The 22,507-nt window shown below is 48.4% G+C and overlaps 1 protein-coding gene across 4 annotated transcripts in view; it reads left to right on the forward strand.

Moving 5' to 3' along the window:
* ASAP2 (ArfGAP with SH3 domain, ankyrin repeat and PH domain 2) overlaps positions 1-22,345 on the forward strand; it is a 192,600-nt gene extending 170,255 nt beyond the window's left edge. For 2 of the 4 annotated variants that reach the window (XM_017525122.2, XM_017525113.2), the window contains 8 exons: positions 2,292-2,405; positions 5,014-5,266; positions 7,787-7,921; positions 10,228-10,393; positions 16,431-16,480; positions 17,117-17,205; positions 17,653-17,775; positions 19,908-22,345. In XM_017525122.2, the coding sequence (XP_017380611.1) occupies positions 2,292-2,405; positions 5,014-5,266; positions 7,787-7,921; positions 10,228-10,393; positions 16,431-16,480; positions 17,117-17,205; positions 17,653-17,775; positions 19,908-19,982 (1,005 nt within the window). In that variant the 3' untranslated portion in view covers positions 19,983-22,345. The remainder of the gene's footprint in view (positions 1-2,291; positions 2,406-5,013; positions 5,267-7,786; positions 7,922-10,227; positions 10,394-16,430; positions 16,481-17,116; positions 17,206-17,652; positions 17,776-19,907) is intronic. The other 2 variants (XM_017525144.2, XM_017525133.2) reach the window with 1 other exon arrangement.
* The last annotated feature ends 162 nt before the right edge of the window (positions 22,346-22,507 follow it).

Consider the following 22,507-nt stretch of genomic DNA (forward strand, 5'->3'; position numbering starts at 1 on the left):
ACAGCACGGCCGCACACCAAGTGTAGTCACCTGACAGGTTCTTCTTGCCTGCTGCATAGATAAACCCAATTCATGAGACAGTGTTATTGAGTAGAGAAAGAGTTTAAGTATGGCAAGTTGTCCAGCAGTGGACAGGAATTATTACTCAGCTGTGTTCCCACAAAGGCTCAGAGGTTAGGGTTTTCAAGGATAGTTGGATGGGTAAGGGGGCTAGGAAACGGGTGCTGCTCATTGGTCGAGGGTGAAATCATAAGCGTGTGAGAAGCAGCCATTGCATCCTCTCAGTGGGGGCCACGAGACTAGTTGAGCCATGAGTCAGGTTCAGTGGAGTCAGTTGGTCACCAGGATGCAAAAGGCTGAAAAATATCTCAAAAAATCAATCTTAGGATATGTTATCTTTAGGAGCAACTGGGGAAGTCACAAATATCTTGGCTTCTGGTGCAGTAAACAATTTTTTTTAAGACTTTTTCTTTTTTTCTTTTTCTTTTTTTTTTGTAAGAGACAGAGTCTCTTTCTGTTGCCCATGTTGGACTGCAATGGCGTGCTTATAGCTCACTGTAGCCTCAGACTCCTGAGCTCAAGCGATCCTCTCACCTCAGCCCCCCAAGTAGCTGAGACCACAGATGCATGCCACCATGCCTGGCTGTTTTTCAATTTTTTGTAGTGATAGGGTCTCGCTATGTTGCCTAGGCTGGTCTCAAAACTTCTTGCTCAAGCAGTCCTCCTGCCTCAGCCTCCCAAAATGTTGGGATTACAGTTGGGAGGTAGGGTTACCATCCACTGCACTGAATGGTAAACAATTACATTAATAGAAGGGCAAGCTGCACCTACATTTTAGCAGAATTCAGACCCCTCCCATAATCCTACTCTTGTGGCCTTTTATTAGTCTTACAAATGCAGTTTCAAGTTCCCTAAGAAGGAGGAAGTCAATTTTAGGGAGGGACTATTATCATCCTTGTTTCAAACTTAAACCATAAACTAAATTCTTCCCTTGATTAGCGTGGTCTGTGCCCAGGAATGAGCAAGGACAGCTAGCCTGTGGGGCTAGAAGCAAGATGGGAGTCAGCCACCCTAGACTTTTCTCACTATCATGTCCTTGCAAAGTCAGTTTCACAAGCAGCAGACATCAGCTGGCTGTTCTCCAGTTCAGTTAGACACTATCTACCTGGAGGTAGCGTCAGATCCCACAGACTGATCTCAGTCCCCAAGACTGTCTCCCACCCCAGACTCCAGTCACAAGTCAGCCTCCAGAACTTCTGACGAACTGGCTTCAAGTTGGGGTTCCCACAGCCCCCTCTTTGGGTTTGATAATTTGCTAGAGCAGCTCCCAGAACACGGGGAGACCTTTGTGTTTACTGGTTTATTATGGGGAGGATATTGCAAAGGATACAGATGGAGAGGCGCATAGGGCGAGGCGTGGGGGAAGGGACGCAGAACTTCCATGCCCTCCCTGGGCGCCACCCTCCAGGAACCTCTGTGTGGTTCGCCATCTTGAAGCTTGAGAGCCCAGTCCTCTTGGGTTTCTATGGAAGCTTCATGATGTCAACATCTCTTCCCCCAGGGTATAGGGCGACACCCTCTCTGGGGAGGATTTTAAGACCCACAGTCAGAAAACGGGGGAAGGTTAGAGTCCTGCCGAGAAGTTCAGAGAGATTCTGTCTCCTGCGGCCTAACACCCGCCGTTATAACCGAAGACTGTAACAAGGGCTATGAGAGTTACGAGCCGGGAACCATGGATGAAAACCAATACAGTGGGCCGGGCGCAGTGGCTCAAGCCTGTAATCCCAGCACTTTGGGAGGCCGAGGCGGGTGGATCACGAGGTCAAGAGGTCGAGACCATCCTGGTCAACATGGTGAAACCCCGTCTCTACTAAAAATACAAAAAATTAGCTGGGCATGGTGGCACGTGCCTGTAATCCCAGCTACTCAGGAGGCTGAGGCAGGAGAATTGCCTGAACCCAGGAGGCGGAGGTTACGGTGAGCTGAGATCGCGCCATTGCACTCCAGCCTGGGTAACAAGAGCGAAACTCCGTCCCCCCCCAAAAAAAAAAAAGAAAAAGAAAACCAATACAGCTTACAAAGCCCTTTCTGGGGTTACCAGGTTTTGAGTTTCAAGGTTACCCTGTGAATCAGGCAGTGGTGGGGGCAGGGAGGAGCTTCACCTGAGACCCAGAGATTTCTGTGAGTTTGCCTTGGATTAGAAGGCAGGGTCCTGTTTGCATACCTCAGCGGGTCCAGGTGCATGGCCGAGTATATGAACAGCGGCACTGACCATCCCTCTGTTCTCTCAGCTGACCCAAGCCTTATCTGGAAGGTTTAATTCTCACGTTCATGTTGAATATGAATGGCGACTACTCCATGAAGACTTGGATGAAAGTGATGACGACATGGATGAGAAATTGCAGGTCTGTGCCAGATTGCCAACCATTAAGAGTTTTGATCAGCTTCATCCAGAGCGGTGTGGGTCCTAATCTGTAATTAAGGCAGAGAGCTATTTTGTAGAAAAGAAAATGTAGCTTGCTTTTTGCTTTCATTGATCTCAGTAGGCTTTTGGTTTTACCCTTCCCACTACCATCTCCTGTCTCCCAGTTCCTATACCCACTAATTTAAAGGAATGGCTAATTATGTACTCATAGGCAGCCTTTTGCTACAAAAGAAAGGTGTGGGATGGGAGGGAGGGGGGCCTTTGATTCCACTGGGTTTTAGAGGAAGCTCTCTTGCTATGGAATCACGTCATAAAGAGCCAGATTTCCCCCAGTCTACATGATCACATTCACCTTGCTGATCTTAAAAAATGTCAGCTGAAATCATCAGATGACCTTTAGAGCTCATTGGGTCCACCCCTTCCTTTATCAGTTGGTAATATTGAAGCCTCAAGAGAAAAGTTGACTTGGCCAAAGTGAAGCAACTATTTAGAGGCAGCCTTGGGACTGCACAAAGGCTCTTGCCTCCTCCTCCAGCTCCCTTCTCACCATACTCACTACTTCACACATGGGGCTGACCCCCAGGAAGATTACTGCCTTCACCCAGGACTCAGAGCTGAGAGTCAAACTGAGGCAGTGTGCCTCCAAAGCCCTGACTCCTAACTGCGACCCGCTTCCATCTCTCCTTCAGCATGGTGCTTTGAGGCATGCCTGGAATGTAGCCTGTGTTGAATTAGTGCCAGATGCCACATTAAACACATTTTCGTGGTTTAGCTTTTTTTTAAACTGTAATCCATTAATGTTCTGATGTTTGCTGAGGATATCAAATGGCATTTCTGAAACCTATCGGACTGTTTTTGCTCATGGAGTTAACATCTGTGCTTACTGCTTCTTAGAATACAGAATAAGAAATTACTTCACTGAGTTAGCTACAAAACAGTGTCAAAGTGAGACGAGTCAACTAATTTCATACTGACCTGCCTTAAAAAAAAGCTGGAAGCAATCTGCCCCAACATGCCTCTTTATCAGGCTGTCACACGCCACATTCCTGTTTTATGAGCAGTGACAAAGCATGTTGCATAGTTCAAGGAAAAGCACAAGAGCAGGGGGTGGTGTGGAATCCTAAGACTCATCCATGCCACTTACCTGATTCCCAGAAGACAGCAGCAGGGATGGTTTATCCTTTCAGCCCTGGGCTTTGGAATTTAGAAATCTGTGTGAAGAAACACTGGATGCTTAGTTCTGCACGCCTGAACTGGGTTTGAACCATTGGTTTGGCCAGAACCTAGAATGAGTTGGTGGTCCTGTGAGGGAGAGGCGGGGCTGCCACAGTTCATACTGAGCACCTGCTAAGCGCCTGGCGTTGTGCTAGAGAAGCACTTGTTATATCCATTGAACAGGTAAAGAATGTGGTCATTTGCTCACCATCATCATATCTAGTTTAATGAAGCTGGCATTTGAAATAGAAGTTAGATCTAAGTTGCCTGAGTCGTCATTGCATGCATTCACTTCCAAGAAAGCACATGACCTTCAGGTGGAGCAGGGTAGCCAAACTCTTAAAGGGCCAGATAGTGAATACTTGAGGCTCTATGGGCCTAAAGTATCACCGTCCATGCTACAATTACTCAGCTCTGCCAGGATGGCTCAAAAGTAGCCTTAGACAATATCTAAATGACAGGACATGACCATGTTCCAATAAAACTTCACTGACAAAAAGCAAGTGGCAGCCCACAGGCCACTGTTTGTTAACCCTGATTTGGAAGAATCTCAGGAGCTCCTATTCATAAGGGAAGAAAACATTGATCCCTGCAGAAGGAACCATGTAGCTGTTGGAGTTTGACTGCAGCAGGCTGGCCAGAGCTGGCTACCCTGTGGAGTAACATAAGAAAGCATGTTTAGGAAGGGGAACTTCAGGAAAAACGCTGACTTAGGTTGAGATAACATTGGCTAATAAGATAAATAGCTTGTATTTTAAATACATGACAGAATGGAGAATTTTAACTTTTAATTCATGGCTTTTTTGGTGTGTGTATATGTACTAGTCTGTTCTCACACTGCTATAAAGAAATACCTGAAAATGCATAATTTATAAAGGAAAGAGGTTTAATTTACTCACAGTTTCGTATGGCTGGGAGGCCTCAGGAAACCTACAATCATGGTGGAAGGGGAAGCCGGACCCTCTTCACAGAAGGGCAGGAGAGAGAGCAAGTGAGCAAGAGCAGGGAAAACTCCCTTATAAAACCATCAGGTCTCGTGAGAACTCACTATCACAAGAACAGCAGGGGGAAACTGCTGCCGTGATCCAGTCACCTCCTCCCCTCGACATGTGAAGATTATAATTCCAGATGAGATTTGGGTGGAGACACAAAGCCAAACCATATCAATGTGTGTTTCATTCACGAGACACAAAGAAGAGTGAATTTTCACTCTTGCAGCTCTCATACAACTTGCAGCTCTCAGGCCACAGTTGAGAGCTCAAATGGTACCAAGCCCAGCAAAGTTGGTGTCAGTGAGGTTTTCCACCCCGCATTGAATGTTATCACCAGGAGCAGTTCATCTCACACGCCTCTGTCCCGATATTCTCCTGCAGCCTAGTCCCAACCGGCGGGAAGACCGGCCCATCAGCTTCTACCAGCTGGGAGCCAACCAGCTTCAGTCTAACGCTGTGTCTTTGGCAAGAGATGCTGCAAACTTGGCCAAGGACAAGCAGAGGGCTTTCATGCCCAGCATCTTGCAGAATGAGACCTATGGAGCCATCCTGAGCGGCAGCCCGCCTCCCGCCCAGCCTGCAGTCCCCAGCACCACCAGCGCCCCCCCTCTTCCTCCACGGAATGTCGGCAAAGGTATGAAGCTGTCAGTGGTCACTCTGAATATTTAAAGGGTCTTGTTTTGTGGTTTGGGAAGTTTGCAGCTGCCTTGCCTCCAACTTGGTGACCTTTGGGTTCTTTTGTTTTGTAGTTATTTTCTGTTTGCTTCCTAAAGGGATTCCATCATTCTTATGCCAGATGGTGGTACAGTCTCTTGATTTGACTCTTATTCTGGGCAGAGTTGTGGCATCTGCCTGGCTTGGGTAACAGAGGGACTCCCCCAGGGCAGCCTGAGGTGGCCGCCTGGGGTCCCAGGGCTCAGCTGAAACACACGCTCCCGCAGGACCCCTCCCCCACCCCCACACCCTTCTCTCTACTTTTCTCCACTCTCCCTCCCAGGCCTGCCTTCTTTCCTTTTTATTTCTCTTCCACATGCATCTGGTCCAGCTAATGGCCCCAGCAATTACTTCTTACCAATAATCCCCACAACATGAAGGATAAAATGATACTAATTTGGGGAACAGTGCTTGGCCTAATTGCAAAATACAAAACCAGCCCTGCGGGCCTACCAGTGTCTTAGGGCAAAAAGCATGCTTTTCTTACCTCAGCTGTAACCTGGAGGGTTTGACTCAACAGGTGATACTTTTTGTTTTTATAAATATGGAAACCAAAATTCCCAAAAGTTAATTTGTTCACTCCTGAAGAGCTGCTGGTTATGGTGCTCCCTGAAGGCAGGTCCAGCGAGTGACCCGCTCAGCTCTGGGCTGGGTTCTAGTCATGGCCATGGCCTTCAGAGGGTTTCCCCATGTGAAGGCTTTGTTGTGGGGAGGGGGCACAGGAAGGATAAGAGTCTGCACAGAGTATGTATCCAGGCATTGTGGCTGCTGATGGAGTGGAGCCCACATCCCCAAATACATCCCAAACTGTCCTTATGTGGTAGCTGCTAGCGGGGCAGGGTGGGTGGGTGGGTGCATGAGGATGGCTGAGGCCGGGAGACTTGGCCCAGGGCTGAGCAGACAGCTGCAGCTTCATGCTGCATGTGTACTCAGCTGTGTGGCTGTGCCCACCTTTCCTGCCGCCCTGGGTGTCTCACAGATCCTCACATGGCTCTGCACTGGAGGCCCAGAGAAGTGGTAATGAACCTGTCATGTGGGTCACTGAGTCATTCCCCCAGGAGCAAACCTGCTGAGAGCAGGCCTTCCCTCAGGCAGGCCCAGAAGCCAGCTGCTTGCTATCCCCACACACCCCACATCCCAGACAGCATTCATCCCTGGCTTAACATCCTTGAGCAAGGAAAGCAGCTACACGATGAAGTCACACAGCCGCACCTCCTCCTGGTCAAAGCCTCCCAGGCTGGCTGATCAGGGCCCAGGGCGGGTGCAGCTTTCTCCCTGCCTCTCCCAGATCCTATGGGCAGTCATTAATTCTGAATACCCCAAAATGAAGATGGTTTTGGTCATCTTCCTTCCCAGCAGTGACTTTTGTTGGCTGTGTGTGTCACATGAGGAAAGATTTTATTTTGTTCCACTGGGTCATGGAAAAGGAGGGGTAAACTCTTCGTCTTAATCTCCTGGTTTCCCAAAGTCTTAGAATTCAAGGGTTTTGGTTTTTTTCCCATTCCTGTCTCTAGCTTCATTTCTTCTTCCAGTGATGTAGGTCATATCCCTTATCTGCCATCTCCCTCATTCTCTGTGTAGCCTACACGTGGTCTTGGATGGAATTCTCACATGCCACATACAAATATAAATGGCAAATGGAGTTGACAGTGTCAGCCTTGCACTTGGGGCAGACCTGGCTACCCACGGAAGGAGCTCGAAGGCTTCCTCTGGACCCTGTGGCCTGGCCCATTTCCAGGCCCAGCCCGTGCCCTACGGGCCATGCACAACCTCAAACACGGGGTCATACCTCGTACCTGGGCCCTGGGCACCTGAGCTTGGACGTTTGTGAGGCAGAAGAAGGGCCTGTGACCTGGGAAATGCCATCTCTTTTGTGGGTCACCTGAACCTGATTGGTATCATCTGTGTCTGCTTTCAGCCAGAAATATATCTGTGGGAGGGAGAGAAAGCCCCTCCCCTAGTGTCTGATTTGCACTCTGCCCTCCACCTGCACTGACTGGGCACACAGTGCTCGTGTTCGCATGGTGGTGACTCCCATGGCCCACGGGAAGGACTTGGTTGGAGGGTGGAGAGGAGCAAAAGTTCAGAAGCTCCAAATGCAGAACTCGCAAGAGAACATTGTGGCTGTTTATTTCCCTCTTCAAATGATACTGATATTTGAGAAATGAACTCAGGAATTTTTAAATTTCACAGATTGAGAAAACCAACTGAGAATAGTCCTTGAAACAACTTTGGTTTAGCAGGTGTCAGCGTCTATCTTCCACGCGCCAGAGACAGAAGTAAACAGGAGTAAAACAGTTCAGGGTTCTAGGTGGAAGTGTCATACTGACGGTTTTATAAGGGGGAGGATCAATAACGCAGTGTTCTGTTTCTGTTTTTGTTTTGTGTGTGCACGTTTGTGTGTGCATGCATGCGTCTGTGTGCATGCGTGTGGGTTCAGTTCAGACAGCCTCCTCTGCTAACACCCTGTGGAAGACAAACTCTGTAAATGTGGACGGTGGAAGCCGGCAGCGATCTTCGTCAGATCCGCCAGCTGTCCATCCACCGCTGCCCCCTCTTCGTGTGACATCTACCAGTACGTTTTTTTCCTTTTGCCTTTCTTGCCCGCGGGCTTTGTAGATCTGGATGGCGGGGGGTGCTCTCTGGAGCCACACACCTGCCGGCACAGACACGTGCCAGGTGCCCCGTGTTGTACGGCCCCCTGTGACTCCTGTGCAGGGCTCTCAGCTCCCCCCAGCCTCCCAGTCACAGCTGCAAACTCCTTCCTGTCCCCCCGCTGCATCACCAAGGTAGCTCCCTCACTCCCTTCCTCTGTCTTCCCAAGCATTTCAGCAACATTTCCTCCTTTACATAGTACCCCAGGGTTTCTTTTGGCCATTTGGTGATTTTCAATATTTGGGGACAGTCACTTGGATTACAATCTGGCTTTTTGTTTTTGTTTTTGTTTTTTTTTTCTTTTTTGAGAGAGAGAGAGTCTTGCTCCGTTACCCAGGCTGGAGTGCAGTAGAACAATCTTGGCTCACTGCAACCTCTGCCTCCTGGGTTCAAGCGATTATCCTGCCTCAGCCTCCCAAGTAGCTGGGATTACAGGTGCCCACCACCACACCCAGCTAAATTTTTTTTTTTTAATTGTTAGTAGAGACAGGGTTTCACCATGTTGGCCAGCCTGGTCTCTGCACCTGACCTCAGGTGATCCACCCACCTCGACCTCCCAAAGTGCTGCAATTACAGACTTGAGCCACTGCACCTGGCCTTGTTTTTCTTTTTAAGACAGCGTCTCTTTCGCCCAGGCTGGAGTGCAGTGGCACGATCATGGCTCACTGCAGCCTCCAATTCCTGGGCTCAAGCGATCCTCCCACCTTAGTTTCCTGAGTAGCTGGAATTATTGGTCCAAGCCACCATGCCCAGCTAATTTCTGTATTTTTTTGTAGAGATGGGGTTTTCTCATGTTGCCCAGGCTGGTCTTGAACTCCTTGGCTCAAGTGATCCACCCACCTTACCCTCCCAAAGTACTGGGATGACAGGTATGGGCCACTGCACCCAGCCTGGCATGTTTTCTTTAATGTCAACATGTGGTTGAAAGTCCTGAAAACCTTGGGGAGAGAAGCAGGAGGAGGTTTTTAGGAAGTTTTTCTCCAATGTGCAGAATGAGGGCGTCTTTTTTCACCGGATGAGTGAAGCGAGCCCTGGACGTTGCCCTGTCTCCTGCTGCAGCAGCCCAGGAGCAGGGAGTCCAGCATTTCTGGGCTTCATTGCTTCCAGAGCATGAGAATTCCTGAGCCGAGGTACTCGAGACTTCCTTAGAATAAGTTAAAATTAAAAGCAGCGAGCCCCAGCTAAAGTCAGTGCCATGTGTGCACGTGCTGGCGGCAGAGCCGGGAGCAGTGGCTCTGGGAGGGTCTTCCAGAGGGTTCCAAGGCGAACACACCAAAGGCCAGGGCCCACTTTCCTGCCTCTCTGTCTGGTGTCCCTGGGGCTGCATTTGTGTGCTAGAGTTAGCCTTTTGACTTTTCCTTTAAATTGGAAAAAGGAAAAAATAATGGAAAAAAAGAAAAACCATAAGCTGGATCCCTTCATTTTCCCACCCCAGGTTTCCTCTTTGTTCAGCTGAAGGCCTCATCCTTCCTGGCTTTTCCTGGCAGAGAGAAACCCAGCGCCTTATGTGTTACCCGTCCTGAGCAGGCGGCTGCCTCCAAAGAGGCCCAGGATGATAAGCCTGCCGTTTAGAGAGGGCTTAATGCCCATCGGAGGGAGGAGAAATGGAGGAAGGAGACTTGGGCTCACAGCCTCTCTCCAGGTCTTACCAGCTCTTACCACCCTTGGCAAGAGCTCCTCCCCTCTGGGGGCCTCAGCCTCCTTTTCTGTAAAACGTAGACAGTAATAACTTTCCCCCCACCCACTCTGCAGACTGAGGAGCAGTTATTAAAGTTAATAGCTCCCGATCTCTCCTCAGCTCCACCCTGCCCAGCAGTCTGATAAGTGGATAGGGCCTCGTCCTTTTGTCCACAGGCCAGTCGAGGTGCAAAGCAGGCTCTGCTTTCCCGGGCAGAGCCAAGGACCCGGCCTCCTGCAGTTGGGTCTCAGAGTCTAGAGCAGGAAACTGCTGGCTTTCCCACAGGGAGTTCTAGCTGAGAAAATACTCACTCACAGGCTAATAGAAATTGTCATCCTAACTTTAGGCTCAAAGCATCCTTATTAGTTTGGAAAGGACTCCCTGCTAATACAGTTTTCTGAAAACCAACAAGGAAATAGCAGTAGGTTTTTCCTTATGAAATAGCAATAGAAAAATGAAGCCATTATCAGAAAAGCCTCCGGTGAGGAGGTCTGAGTGGGAAGCTGCATGGGTGACCCTCTGCACACTCTCTCCTTTTCTCTCCGCAGATCCCCTGACCCCCACGCCACCCCCTCCCGTTGCCAAGACGCCCAGCATGATGGAAGCCTTGAGCCAGCCAAACAAGCCTGCCCCGCCTGGGGTCTCACAGAGCAGGCCCCCACCTCTGCCCCCACAGCCGCCCAGCCGCCTCCCACAGAAGAAGCCTGGGCTGGGGTAAGCCACAGCTGGCCAGCTTGGCCATCCGTGCACCTGCCCTCTGACCTCACCTGCCAAGGGGTCTGGAGGGACATTTGCAATCCCAGGTGTTCCTACTTCAGCACTGGGGACACGTAACTAATTAATCGGGTCTGAAGAGTCTTAAAAGTAACTCAGGGATTTTTAAACTGTGAAAATGTCTTACAAACATACATTTTAAGTCCACAGAATGAATTTAGACAAAGTGTCCTCAACACACGAGGCTTCTGGGTTCCATTTGATGCTCACCCCCGGGGTTGTGTCTGTCTGTTTTCTTTCTGTTTTCCCAAGGTTGTTTTGAACACACAGACCCTCTGCGGTGTGAAGCACGGATTTCCCACAAGCAAGGACATTCTCCTACATAGCACAATACCACCTGGAAAATCAGGAAGTTAACACGGAGGTGGAACCACCACCCAATCCTTAGACCCAGTTCAAGCTCAGCTGTTTGTCCAAGTTGTCCAAATAATGCTCTTTGTTGCAGATGGATCCAGTTCGTGGCTCTTAATCTGTTTCTTTATGGTGGGAAATGGTTCCTTTTAGTGGAAATGATAGTTAGAGGCCAAGTTCTGGGGGCTAGGTAGAGAGTCACTGCTCCCACACAGGAACTCTGAGCTGTTAGAACTTAGAAATGTACACACACGTACATGGATGCATACATATACCACTTATTTCTCTATTCCATATCTTTCTGTATTGAAATCCATGAGTTCACACTGACGTCTTTAATTTCAATTGTTCTAGTAACAAACTGCACCAAACTGACAGACACAAGGCACAGCCATTTTATTCTGCTGACAGATGGTCAGGAGTTTGGATGGCACTATGAGGCTTTTGTCTTGCTCCACAGTATCTGGGGCCTTTGCTGAATGGACTCAAAGCCTGGGGGTGTTTGGACACAGGGTGACTCGTTGACTGGGGGGCACAGTCGGACCCTCTTCATCCCACCCTGTGGTAACTGACACTGCCTGTCAGCTGGAGCCTCCACTGGGCTGTAACTGGAAAACCTATGCATCCCTGGCGTGAGCTTCCTCACATTGTGGTGGCTGGGTCCAAGGACAGGTCCCCAGAGAGAGGCCTGGCCCTGGAAGCTGGCGCGGCATGACTTCTGCCATATGTTACTGCTCAAACAGTTACAAGCTCAGACACAGTCAGGGCAGAGAGGGCTGTGGAGTGGCACAGGAAGTCATCAGCTCCACCTCTCAAAGCATTTGGGGCCAGGCGCAGCGGCTCACACCTGTAATCTCAACACTTTGGGAGGCTGAGGCAGGCAGATCACCTGAGGTTAGGAGATTGAGACTAGCCTGGCCAACATGGTAAAATCCCATCTCTACTAAAAATACATGCTTCTCCAGTCCCCTGAACCCTCTGACTTTCCAGTTTGGGTGTTTTCATCCACGCTGCCAGACAGACGACAGAGCCTTTCAAAGTACACACTACGCCCTTCTGTTTGGAGAAATTTCACTGATTTTTTTTAATGCCTTCAATATTAGAGGGTTTTTTGTTGTTATTTTTATATTTCTTACTCCTCAGGTCTCAGACCCCTTGGCCTTTCTTCTAAATGTATCATCTTGTCTGTTGGAGTATCCTAAGTGCGCTAACAGACCTCAGCATCGCTGTGCTTTCACATGTGGGAGTTAGCTTCCTGCCCACACTAAGTTTAGCGTGCGTGTTGGGTTGTACCCCAGTCCCAAAGGTAGACCCAGACCCTCCTCTCTTCTGACTCCACCATCTGTCTCCTGAGCCCCTGAGTTACTTCTGAGGGGAAAGAGTTGCTGAGGAGGGAAGGCTGGATGCTCACACTTGCTCCCTCCTTCCAGGCTGGGGCTGGAAGTGCCACCCCCGGCAGGGGAGCCAATCTGTCACCCTCAGCTAGCCCTCCACCACCTTCTCACAGCCATTCCTGCTTTGCTTGCCTGCCTGCTTTGAAAATCTACCTTCTGGGAGATTTTCTGGAGTTTATCTCCCAGTTCTTTTTATGAGGCTTTCATGCCTGTTCTCATACAATAATACTCAAGTTAAACTTTCTGTAGAGGCATTCTTTTTGTTTCCCGAGGTCATTTCTCAGTCTCCTCGCTCTGAGAATGGTCACGGTGTGTTATGGTTTTCACATTCATGCAGAGTGTGTTGCCTGCACGCTGTTTGACCTCTGTGGGTTCCAGGCTTTCCCCATAAACCGAATGTTCCGTGTTTCTCCTCCAAGTGAGGCATTAAAAACCGGCCGACTGCACGGTGTAGTGATGTGGCTGGGCCTCTCGTCTCTTGTCTGAGGTTTTTTAGGAGCAGAGAAGCAAAGTTAAACTTGTACTTAGTCCCTCTATTTTTCAGGATACTCCCAACAGCTGCACCTGGTACCCCCCTTTCAGACGCCTCCATTTTGCCTCTCCAAGAATAGAAGCCTCCTGTCCATAGGAGGTTGGGCAGGGCAGTGGCTAAGGCTATTCAGAGCTGGGGCAAGATTCCAGGGATTCAGGAGCTCCTGAAACAGATTTTTAGCTAATTCTTCTGCTTATTGCCTTTCTCTCCTTCCAGAGGGTCCTGAGCCTTTTGGGGATACTACACAACAGATAGGAGTATTTCAGGACCTTCCTCACTGCTGGACTGGGATTCCATTCCTGAGATGAACTAGGTTGACTGTGATTTATGTTTTGCTCTGTCACCTAGGCTGGAGTACAGTGGTGCGATCACAGTTCATTACAGCCTCGACCTCCTGGGCTCAAGTGACCCTCCCACCTCAGCCTCTGTACAGCTAGAACTACAGGCATGCACCACCATGGCCAGTTAATTTATTTTTATATTTTGTTAAGATGAGGGTCTCCTTATGTTGCCCAGGCTGGTCTTGAACTCCTGAGCTCAAGCAGTCCTCCCATCTTGGCCTTTCAAAATGCTGGGATTACAGGCATGAGGCACCCTGCCTGACCTCTTTTAGGTTTAATTTTTAAAGATCCTTTTCCTTAGGAAGTAGAAGTAAATGCATTTAAATCTGCCATTTTTAACCAGAAGACTACCAGAACTTTTTAAATGCTACTTTGCAAGATAACTTTCTAAAATATAACCTGCAGGGCCAGGCACAGTGGCTCACACCTGTAATCTCAGCATTTTGGGAGTTCAAGGTGGGTGGATCACTTGAAGCCAGGAGTTCAAGACCAGCCTGGCCAACATGGCAAAACCCCATCTCTACTAAAAATACAAACATTAGCCAGGTATAGTGACGCATACCTGTAATCTCAGCTACTTCAAGGCTGAGGCAGGAGAATCACTGGAACCCAGGAGGCAGAGGTTGCAGTGAGCGGAGACCAGACTCCGTCTCAAAAAAATAAAAATAAAATATAACATGCATACGTGTGCCATCCCACTCTTTAACAGCTGCTGAATTATGCTGTAATAAATGCTTTCCAGTGCCAATTGTTTCTGCCTCTCCACCAAAATGGCCATAGGCTGCGTTTCTCTCAGCTTCTGGGCTCTTCTGCCTTCCCTTATGACTCCTTGGGATTTGTACTCTCCAAGCTGCTGTTTTTCTTTTTTTTTTTTAAAAGACAGGGTTTCACCATGTTGGTCAGGCCGGTCTTGAACTCCCGACCTCAGGTGATCCGCCCACCTTGGCTTCCAAACTGCTTGGATTACAGGCGTGAGCCACCATGCCTGGCCAAGCTGCTGTTTTTCAAGAGACCAAACCATGTGTTGAAGTTCTGGCTAAGGAGCAGTCAGAAGTCTAGCTAGGGGGAGTTGGATGAGTTTCGTCTTGAACACAATTTTACCTGGTTTCAGATCTGACTGTCAGGAAAGAGGGAGGCAGGGCAGGCGAGGTGAGAGATGGCCAGGACAGAGGAGGATGGATGGAATCATGTTTTCAGTGCCTGGCGGGGTTCCGACTCTGAAGGAATACACTGGCACAGCCTCTTTGTACAGGATAGTATCCCTCCACCATGTCAGTCATTTTGTTTCTGGTATAAATGTGAATTTTCACACCTGTTCTCTTAGAGTAGGAGTCAGCAAACTATGGCTCACAGGCCAAATCCAACCTGCCACCTGTTTTTTGTGGCCCATGAACTAAGAACTAAGAATAGCTTTTATATTTGTAATTGGTTGAAAAAAAATCAAAAGGATATTTTATGGCACATGAAAATCATGTGAGATTCACTTAAGTGCTCATAAAATATTATTGGAACATTAGCCACACCATTTGTTTATGCAGCCTGGGGCTGCTTTCTGTGCCACTCTGCCACAGTGGCAGAGTTGAATAATTGTGACAGAGATGGTAGAATCCACAAAGCCATCTGGCCACAGTGGCACACACCTGTAGTCTCCGAGCTTTAGAGGCTGAGACTAAGAATTTGAGACCAGCCTGGACAACATAGTGAGACCATGTCTTTACGAAAAATTTTCAAAGTTAGCCAAGCTTGATGACGTGCACCTCTAGTCCCAACTAATCAGGAGGCTGAGGTGGGAGGATCACTTGACCCCAGGAGTTCAAGGCTGCAGTGAACTGTGAATTATGAACTATTACCAGGCACTTGAGTCTAGGTAATAGAGCAGGACTCTGACCCAAAAACAAAGGCCAGGCACGGTGGCTCACGCCTGTAGTGCCTGCACCTTGGGATTACAAACCAAGGCGGGCAGATCACTTGAGAGTTCAAGACCAGCCTGGGAGTTCAAGACCAGCCTGGCCAACATGGTGAAACCCCGTCTCTACTAAAAATACAAAAAATTTGCCGTGCATGGTGGCGCATGCCTGTCATTCCAGCTACTCAGGAGGCTGAGGCAGAAGAATTGCTTGAACCCAGGAGGCAGAGGTTGCAATGAACCAAGATCACGCCACTGCACTCCAGCCTGGGCAACAGTGAGACTCCATCTCCAAAAAAAAAAAAAGGAAAGAAAAGAAAAACCATTAAACCTAAAAAGTTTACCGTCTGCCTCTTCTAAAGAAAAAGTGAGGATCAGGCCATTCCTGTGAGTGTTCTGTAGTTAGGGATGACTGCGGACCAGTGGGTCAGCCAGGTCAGGGGAATGATGTCTATAGAGACATTTACACCCAGAGACATGGATGGAAAACAAATGGCCAGACTGGTCAAAAAGGAGGGTGTGTGTTTTATGCCTTTTCAGTTCCTTGAAAGTATGAGCAAAACCAATATGATGTTTTCTCTCCCTTCATTCTGAGACTGCAAGCAACGAGGCCAGATGGGGTTCATTCCGAGCAGCAAAGGGAGCGTCTGACAGTGGAATGAATCCCATCCTTGCCCTCGCTTCTTCCCTGGTCTTCCTCTTCTGCTTCTCGAGCCCCCTGTGCCTGGCTTCATGCTAGGTCCAGGAGATCCACCAGTTAACTGAAGCCAGAGCCCCTCATCTACAGCTCTGGTCCTTGGTTCTGGAGTTGTCGGATCTGTGTCACACCTTTCACAGATGAAAATGCCGACTCTCCAGAACCCATTCATCCAGGGCTGCCAGACAGCAGGCTTGAGCTGATGGAGCCCTGTCTGCCAGCCCTGAGAACCACCTCCTCACTCGTCGTTTCTACCTTGTGGCTTTGGGGCACTCTGGCCCAGAGGCTCATGGATGGGGCCTGAGCCTATGGTTAGCCACGTTAGTTCCCAGAAACAGGGACCACAGGCATGGACAGCACTGGCCCAAGGTGCTCAGACCCGTCCTGGCAGAGCCATCTGGGCCTGAGGTTAAGGTTCAGCTCCACCCTTTCATGTGATGGGACTGAGGCAGGGAAGGAGCTGAGCAGACTCAGGGCGGGGCTAGTGCCCAGCATCACTCCAGACCCTGGCCATCAGCGGCAGGCTCACATGGACAGAGTGCTTGGGAAAATCCCTGGTTTGAGGATCAGAAATTTGGATCTAGCACTTTCCTCAGGGCCTCTCATTCATCCTTTTCCCATAAAAAAAAGAGAGCTGAGTGACAGTGGAGGAAATCACACTCACATTTTCATCTCAAACTCGGAATTTAAAAGGGGACGAGATAGGGGCAGGTACCCTCAGGTAGCAATAAATCTACCTTTTCCCTGTTTTTGTAGGGCTGACAAGTCCACCCCACTGACCAACAAAGGCCAACCAAGAGGACCTGGTAATTATTTAATTTGGGACTGAATTTGTTTCTGCTTGGTCCATGGCGGGCAGCGTGGGGGACGTTCCCTGCCAGGTGGTCAGGCCTGAGGGCGGGCCCAGCTGTCCACCATTCCACTGCCCTCCTGCCCTCCTCCCCCCTCCCTCCTGCTGCCCTCCTCCCCCCTCCCTCCTGCTGCCCTCCTCCCCCTCCCTCCTGCTGCCCTCCTCCCCCCTCCCTCCTGCTGCCCTCCACCCCCTCCCTCCTGCTGCCCTCCACCCCTCTCCTGCTTTCCTCTCCCACCTCCTGCCTTCCTCTCTCCCAGCCCTCCCCTCCTCTCCCCCTCCTCCTCTGCCTTCCTCCCTCAGCCTCTGAGACCCCTGCTTCTGAGCAGCTCAGTCCTGGGGCCCCTAACCCTGTCCCCTCCTGCCGACATGGGGGGCTGGGGAGGCCCCAGCTACACCCAGCTGACTGGGGGACACTTGCTGCCTCACGGGCTCTACAAGGGCTGCATCCAAGGCAGAAGGTTCCCTTTTTCAATCAACAGATTGGAACACCTGGGGAATTCTGCTTTCAGGCACACCCTATGGCTTGTACGTTAAGTCTCATGGTTATGATTGATGGGATGTCTCAAGTTGCTTCATTTTTGCTCTACAGTGGATCTCTCTGTAGCAGAAGCTCTGGGTCCTCTGTCCAATGCTGTGGTCCTGCAGCCCCCTGCACCCATGCCTAGGAAGTCACAGGCAGTAAGTGACGAGCCCCCTTTCCTGCTCCTCAGCTCTAGCCAGAAGGGTGCAGGTGGTTTCACAAGGGCCCAGGGAAACAAGCCTTCCCCTCTTCGCTTGGTCGGGGCAGGGCGGGGGTTTTCTTGATACCTGATTGCTTGGATCCCAGCAGCTGGTGGGTTTGGCCCTCCCACCGCAGCTCCAGGACGGGCCCACTGAGAGCACCCTGTCCTAGCCACTTCATTTCTCAGCCTTTGGCCCAGCCCCTGCTCTCTGCTTACGGGGGAGCTCTTCCCTTTTCTCTCCCTGGCACGTGAGCCACACTGACCTGCCCTGCCTTGGCATCTGCGGGCTTCTCAGGCCTGGATACAGGACTCCTGAGACTGGGAAAGGCAGGGTGCTTCAGTTCTCTGCCCTGAGAGCTGAGGCCTCCAGCCACACTAGCCTTTGTTCCCTCTCCTGACACAGAGCAAGTTGAAGCCTAAGCGAGTAAAAGCGCTTTATAACTGTGTGGCTGACAACCCTGATGAGCTAACCTTCTCCGAGGGGGATGTGATCATCGTGGATGGGGAGGAAGACCAGGAATGGTGGGTGAGTCAAGGGTGGGCCCGGGAGGTTCCTGGGGGCTGAGCCACGTCTGCGCCCACCTGGCTAGAGAGATTGCTCACAGGTGAGGTTCCCTCGGCCCGAGCAGTCCAGACCTGGTTCCTGGTGCCTCTGCCCCTGAGCATCCTCAGGAGTTGCTTCCTCCATGGACACCCACCTCTGAGCAGGCCTGATTATTTCCCAGGGTGGCTTCCTTCCCTGTTAGGGTGCAGTTTCCAGAGCACACACGAGGGCCTGAAATGAGACTTCTTCATTTTGAGGCCTTGAGTTTCTAGGTCATCACCCCCCATTGCTGGATTGGTGGAATCAGGTGTCTGGAAAGAGCTGACTTAGAGCACAGAGCCCCGGTGTGAATCGGCTCCTGAAATGATCTGTGGCTTCCCAGGTGTCCAGCAGGGTGTGGGAGCAAGATGAGTGCCGGCCACTTAAGAATTCAGGCTTGGCCACTCAGAGGCTGGGGACCTGGGCCAGGTTGCTTTTACCCTTAAGCTTTAGTGAGATCATCTGTGAAAGGGAGGTCACAGACAGTCTGTGCAGATGATCCTGTGAGCACCCACTGAGCTGCAGCTACATACAGTGAGGGCGATGGATGAACTGGCTTGAATGAGGCGCCGACAGAAAGCCCCAGGCAGAGCCTGCCACACAGCAGACACAAGTGGCACAGCTCCACACCTGAGCTCAAAGTGGACAGTTCAGCTGGGACCTCACAGGATTTGGGGGAACTGCTCTCTCAAGTGCAAGGAGTTTTGATGCAATCTTTAATCACTCTCCCTCGCAGAGCTCCCACTAGTGTTGAAACTGCACGTTTTCAGCCTCCAGAGGTGCTGGGAGCTCTCAGGCCAGGCAGCACTGCCTTCATCTGGCAGGGCTGGGTTCATCGGTCTTACCTGTGGCTTTGTTTGCCCTTAATAGAGTAAAAGTGTCTGTGAACCGGGCATGGTGGCTCACACCTGTAATCCCAGCACTTTGGGAGGCTGAGGCAGGCAGAACACTTGAGGTCAGGAGTTCGAGACCAGCTTGGCCAATATAGTTCTCTACTAAAAATACAAAAAATTAGCCAGGTATGGTGGCAGGCATCTGTAATCCCAGCTACTTGGGAGGTTGAGGCAGGAGACACATTTGAACCCCTGAGGTAGAGGTTGCAGTGAACCAAGATCTCACCACTGCACTCCAGCCTGGGCAACACAGCCAGACTCCGTCTCTGCCAGACTGAATCTATCAGTCAATCAGTCAATCAATAGTGTTTGTGGATTGGGAGTTCCCACCATCAGCCTCACTATAGCATGGACTCAGAGTGGGCCACAGCATCTGGGCTCCAGTGAGGAGAGTGCCCAGCTTGGCTGCACAGAGCCCATAAGGACCTGAACCTACCCTCCCTCTGACCATCCACACACCAGCCAGACCCACCTGCACAGGGAGCCCATCCACCCAGCTCCCACAGTTGCCTCCAACCCACTATCCAGACGGTGCGCCAACCTCACTACAGGCTTAGCCATGTGCAAAGTACCTGCTCATTTCCAAAACTGGAAAATAGAGGCATATACAGAAAACAGAAGTTGCTCAAACCACAGCGCCCCCTCTCCGCTCCACAAAAAGCCCACCATTCATATTTTGGCTGTTTTTAGCCTTTTATTTGCCTATGTCATTTGCACTCTGGAGATCATACTTGGATGTAATTTATGTATCTACCCAGAGCAAACATCAGTGGATAGAGTGGAGACTTCCACAAGTGCTTGACTTGTTGAAATGGGGCCAACTTACCTTTGCCACTTCCGGTGACTTTGCAGCTCACAAACTTGTGACACTCAGTTTCTTCATTCATTCATTCATTCAGAAAAGGCAAGTGGGGAGTAATGGTCAGACAGCTGACCTGTGTGCCTCCCAAGAACAGGTGGCGGCGGCCATCCCCATGAGTGAACATCTGAGACATGGCTGGGAAGAGTTCCTTACACAGGAGAGGCCAGCACTATTTGAAATGTGGTGAGGAGAAAAAGAAAAAAGTCGTTTGGATGTTTTGCCCAAGTAATACCTTGTAGAAGAGTCTTCTGAACATGCCCTTCAAAGTTTCCACCAACGTTTGGAATTTTAGTAACAACCTACACTTTTCTCCGTTTCAGATTGGCCACATTGATGGAGATCCTGGTCGCAAAGGCGCGTTCCCAGTGTCATTTGTGCACTTTATCGCTGACTGAATTGCTACTGAACAAAAGCATTAACAGTTATGTTCCTATTTCGTTATTGGTACCAAAACTCTTGCAGATAACCAGTTTCATGAACTGTTTGTATGGTAGCCCATGTTCTCTAATGCCGCTGCTCTGTTTTAAAAACTCAGAGGCAATTTTTACATATCAGTAATTGTTTTTATAATTTATCATTTTCATGAAACACTGCTATGCATTTATTAGGAAAAACTGAATTTCCCAACAGGTGAACTGAAAAGTTATTTGAACTATTATACATAATTAAGATCCTGCCTCTACAGAATTAGCTAAACCTAAAAATGTTTGCATTGTGTGTATTGGAAATAAATTCTTCCTGCGTTCCTTGGCCTGATTCTGGAGTTGGTGACCTTTAGCACAGTTACTTTAGGAGTCAGCTGCTGCTTCAGAAGTCCATAGCCCAGCCCTGGACTTTCTCGATAAAATGCCATCAGTTCACCTTTAAAGACACATATTCCTTTGAAATCCACCCACTGTTTGTTTAAAAAGCAACTTGGAAATTTACACATTAGCATTGTGCTTTCTAGCCCTGATTTGTGAGATTGCGGCTATCATTATACTCTGCATGTGTGTATAACCTGTTGTGAACAGTCATACTTAACAAAACTACTGACGGTTTATGACAACGTAGGGTAACTACAGTTCATTCCGTTCCAGGTTATATAAAACTGCATTTCCTGAATTTGGTTAAAAACTAAGGATGATGGATTGCAAAACAGTTCTTTTAAATTAGTTGATATGCTTTAGGTGTTTTGGAATTTGCTTTCTTGAACTTCCTGAATCACACAGAAAGCAACTGTGTACCCAACAGAATTCTGTGGCACAGACCACAATAAATTAACACATCACTTGCTGTTTCCTATTGAGTGTACCACTGCCTTCCCTTCTTCTAGCCCATGAGAATGTTTACTCAGTTTAGTGTCCTGTATTTATATAATATTCCAACAGGAATGGTAGTCACACTGTCTTGAAATTTAATCTGTCCATCTGTTTATAATCAAGAACATATCAGAAATCTATAGATCGCAGATAATAAAATACTCCCAAACATCCCAGTTTTTACTATTTAAGGCCATCATATCATTCTTAAGCTAAATGGGGCAGTAGTGGGGGGGGGGATTAGGTTGTATACTATAAAATCAAAACTCATTAGTTTAATGAACTTGACGGTCATACCTCTGTTTAGTAATTGTGAAGGTAAGATTCAGGGTAGGAATATTGGAAATTTTGGCACTCTGAGAATAAATAGGCATATGATACCCACTTGGACTCTGAACAAAAGGAGAGGAATAAATTTGAGTATAGGCTTGGAGAGTGAGGCAGCAATGCTGTTACTGCATTCGTTTCGATGGTACATTTGATTGAAGCAGCCTGTCTTTATTATGCAAGACTCTTTACGTGTAGAGGGTTTTTGTTTTGTTTTGTTTTGGCATTGTACTTTTTGTTGTTGTTATAAAGGAACACAGAACAAACTGGAATGTTTTATGATGTTGTATAGCAATCGCTTTTTGCCTTTCAAAGTTCCAGGCAAAAATGTGTTAGATCTGTAATTAAAGTCTTTTTTTTTTTTTAAGCACTACATCTGTTTTCACTAATTGTTCATTTCTGTTGTTTGAACCCTTAAGTTTTTCATAGATTTAAGAAACAGATGTATTTTGCACAGTGCACTTATGTCTATTTTAACAATCCTCCTACATCTGTATTTATAGTCAGCCTTTTGACCGCCTGGTGCCGGCTGTATAAAGAATCAAGTTGATTCACATCAACATTTGAACTCTAGTCCCAAATTAATCTATCAGGTTCACTGGTACATAAATATCTAGGAAATATTTTTCCAGTCTACAATCTGGTGCTATTGTGCAGTAACTAATAGTACTCTTACCAGAGGAGAAATTATATTAATGGCCCTGCTAATAGCCTCTTAGTTATTTGCTCTTTGCAAATTAAAAAAAAAAAAAAAAGCAACTGAGAGAAAGGAAAGCATTGTAGATATCTATTTATATTTAAAGTTTACGTTTCATGAACTTCAGCAGCAGGATTCTGGCATTTTGCATGCCATGCTCCATCAAATCTAGGAATGATGACTCAGAAGTATGCGCCCAGACTAATAGTTCCTGTGTGATCTGTTAAGGGGTGGATGCTGTTTTGAGATGTATGATAATCAGTTCATTCACCTGATTACTTTGGTCTGGCTGCAGCACAACTTGTATATATTGTATAACCAAAATTATTTTCATTGTCCTTAATGCAGTGATTTATAATTAGAGCATGTTTAATAAGTTTACTCTTGTTAACTAGTCATTTGACTGGAAAAAAATAAAATCCTTTTAAATGGACATGGTTTTATTTTTAATGTTTTTAATCTTTAAAGTTTTGTATATTGACAGTCCTTTAAAAAAAAAAAGGTACCGTATCACTGTACGTGTGATCCTTTGCATGCTACTCAAGCATGAGCAGTATCTTTTAAGGTTAACTCTAAGAGAAGCATTGTGGTTTGC

This window comes from Cebus imitator, unplaced genomic scaffold (genome assembly GCF_001604975.1).
Source record: "Cebus imitator isolate Cc_AM_T3 unplaced genomic scaffold, Cebus_imitator-1.0 Scaffold1, whole genome shotgun sequence".
Lineage (NCBI taxonomy): Eukaryota > Metazoa > Chordata > Mammalia > Primates > Cebidae > Cebus > Cebus imitator.